The sequence below is a fragment of the Hyperolius riggenbachi genome, chromosome 5 (assembly GCF_040937935.1).
Source record: "Hyperolius riggenbachi isolate aHypRig1 chromosome 5, aHypRig1.pri, whole genome shotgun sequence".
Taxonomy (NCBI): domain Eukaryota; kingdom Metazoa; phylum Chordata; class Amphibia; order Anura; family Hyperoliidae; genus Hyperolius; species Hyperolius riggenbachi.
In genome coordinates this window covers 436,014,502-436,017,638 of record NC_090650.1, presented here as the reverse complement: position 1 = coordinate 436,017,638, position 3,137 = coordinate 436,014,502, and the positions used below count along the sequence as shown (strand labels likewise).

The 3,137-nt window shown below is 46.5% G+C and overlaps 1 protein-coding gene across 1 annotated transcript; it reads right to left on the bottom strand.

The window, feature by feature from the left end:
* Positions 1–586: 586 nt before the first annotated feature.
* On the bottom strand, positions 587–2,167 carry LOC137519478 (nuclear factor 7, brain-like). Its single transcript, XM_068238433.1, has one exon. The coding sequence runs from the start codon at positions 2,165–2,167 to the stop codon at positions 587–589; it is 1,581 nt and encodes a 526-aa protein (XP_068094534.1).
* Between the last annotated feature and the right edge of the window lie 970 nt (positions 2,168–3,137).

The window sequence follows — 3,137 nt, the reverse complement described above, 5'->3', positions numbered from 1 at the left end:
TCCCCCGTCATGCTCCCGTGGCCAGGCACGTTCTGTGCAGGGTAGTACTGTGCAGGTGCAGAATGCTCCCAGCTATGGGAGCGTGATGAGGCTGTGTATGCACAGATGCCCCAGACAGGAGGACGTACCGGGGCGAACTGACAAAGATCCAGACAGCGCAGGAGGACAGCGAGGGAGCAATTAGCTTAGAGGGGGCAAAAAAAAGCCTCGGTATATATATTTTTTTCACGTACTTCTCATCTCAAGTTCACTTTAAAAGCTTTCTTAAAGGAGAGCTGTAGTGAGAGGTATATGGAGGATGCCATATTTATTTCCTTTTAAGCAATACCAGTTGCCTGGCATACCTGCTGGTCTGTTTGGCTGAAGAAGTGTCTGAGTCACACCAGAAACAAGCATGCAGCTAATCTTGTCACATCTGTCAAAATTGTCAGAAAAACCTGATCTGCTGCATGCTTGTTCAGGGTCTATACCTGAAAGTATTAGAGGCAGAGGATCAGCAGGATAGCCAGGCAACAGGTATTGCTTAAATGGAAATAAATATGGCAGCCTCCATACACCTCTTTCTACAGTTCTCCTTTAAAACATGTCAATTTGCAATTTTCAACCAACTGTCAAACGTATGAAAAGCAGCATGGAGGGGCTCAGTGAAGGTGGCAGTGAAGGTGTGGAGGTGTCTGATGGGGTCGCACAGCTCATAAAAGGACAACCGCCCCGCCTCATAATCCAGATAAATTCCAAATCTCTGACAGGAAACAGATATATCTTTGTCAGCATTATCGTGACTTACTGAATACTGCTTTTCTGAGAGTTCTTCATTTTCGTACAAACATAAAGCCCAGGACTTATTATCATCTCCAAAGAAGATCTCCTCTTTCCTGTCTACACTGGAGTAAGCCACCCCTACCCTCCAACAACCAGAATTACTGGCCTGGACCTCCCAGTAGTGCTTCCCTGAAGAAAAGCTTCTGGTGCTAAAGGCCTGAAAAGCATCAAATATTTCTGGTGTTTCTGTGGTCTCTGGGTGAATTTTTCCTTCAGAAATCGTTTTCAGATCTCCAGATATTTTCACAAATCTCCCAGCTGTGGAGGCATTTATTGCAAGATCTGATGCCTCCGGCACATGGAATTTGCACTTTATATCCGACATAATTCTAGTTAACATTGAATGAACCATTGCCGAGATAATACCTTCATCCAGGTCCTCTAACTTTAGATCTTCCTCCACATTCCTGTCCTCATTTTCCTCATTATCACAGAACTGTGAACAGTCTGACCTCCACCCTTGTAGGATAGTCAGAGGATCAGTTACCTTGCACATGTCCTCAATGTAAATGATCTTACTGACCAGTGTGTCTTGTTCCATCTGCAGTTTTTGTAGTGATTCGGATGTTGAATTTAAACTCTGGTGTTCCTGTCTCCTGATCTCCTCCAGGACTGTCTTCTCCAGGTCCTCAAGCTTTGCTCTCATGTCTCTAAACAAAGTGGCAGCGCTGTCTGCTAGGAAAGTTGCTTTCTTCTGCACTCTTTTCCCATGTTCTTGTAGACTCTGCACTTTCTTATCATTTTGGTCTTTCACAGAGTGTAATTCTTTCGTGACATTTTTTAGTTGCTCCTGTCTTAAAACGGTTTCACAGAGTCGCTCCAGTTGGCTTCCACTTGGCCCAGCTTCCACCCCTTCCAACATGCAGCAAATGCAAACACCGACACCATCATGGCAGAAGGCTTGCAGAACCTTCTTATGAACAGGACATTTTCTGGGATCCGGGGAGCTGGTACTTTTGACGAAGACGTGTTCCTCTGCCTTACTGTGAAGATCCAGATGGACCCCACACATTGGAGCATCACAAGTCAGGCAGGTAGTAACAGCAAGAGTCTGGCCATGCATACAGTAGGAGCAGAATACTGCAGTGCTGTCTTCTTCTGACTCAGAAGGGTGGAAGTACTGCGTAATATTGCACAGCGTTACGTTCTTCGGCAGTGCAGGCCTAACTCCAAACCTCTTCCTGCACTGTGGGCAGGTGTACACTTGGCTGCTTTCTTGGCTGTCCAGGGAGGCACTGATACAGGCCTGGCAGAAGTTATGTCCACATCTCAACGTTACAGGATCCTTAAAAATGCTCAGACAGATTGGGCAGTTCAGTTCACTCCTCAGGTTAGCAGTCGCCATTCCGGGCTAGGGACTGAGCAGTCAGAAGCGAAAGTAAAAAAATACAGATCCATAAACAGGAAGAGGTAAAGCATTCTGACTCATCATTACCTCTCTATCTTACAGCAATAAAAGAAAAGTCCAGTTGGAGTTTCCCATAGAGGTGTCATTTAGATACTGTTACCATAGCACATGACGTGCTATGGTAACAGTATCTAAATGACACATCTATGGGAAACTCCAACTGGACTTTTCTTTTATTGCTGTAAGATATGCAGAAAAGTCCCCTATTTTTAGATGTAAGAACAAGCTTTTAAAAAAAAGAAAATAACTAAGTCTTTCAGTTTATTCTGCTTTTGGTCATATTTTGTATATTTAAACATCATTTCAGCCTCACGGCTGATTGATTGGTGGTTAGTTGCATGACTGAGGTAACACAAACAGAGGGTGCCACACAACAAGGAGGAGGAGGTCGCAACAGCAGCAATGTGACAGCTTTTTCTCCATCAGAATAAAAGGAATTGAAGTTTTCATGATTTGTGTGTGTGTCTGCGTGTATGGGCGCCCGCACGTTGGGCAAAATGCGGTGGACACCCCCACCCCTGGCCGTCAGCTGCCCCGCCTCCCCGCTGCCTAAGTACCAGCAGCCAGCCCAGCATCAGACCTCCGATCAGCCGGCGACCAGTGAGTATGGGCGTTAGGACCTTGCGGACACTGCACTGATATGCGGAAGTGACATCACTTCCACATATGCAGCGTGGTGTCCACGGGGGTACCATGTGCCCACTCTCACTGGTCGCCGGCTGATTCTGAGGTCTGATGCTGGGCTGGGTGCTGATGGTGAGTGGGGATCTCTTTCACTACATACACTGGTGGGCACCTGCCACTATCTAAACTGGGAGGCATCTGTCACTACCTAAATTGTGGGGTCCCTTTCACTACATACACTGGGGGGCACCTGTCACTACCTAAACTGGGGGGGTCCCTGTCA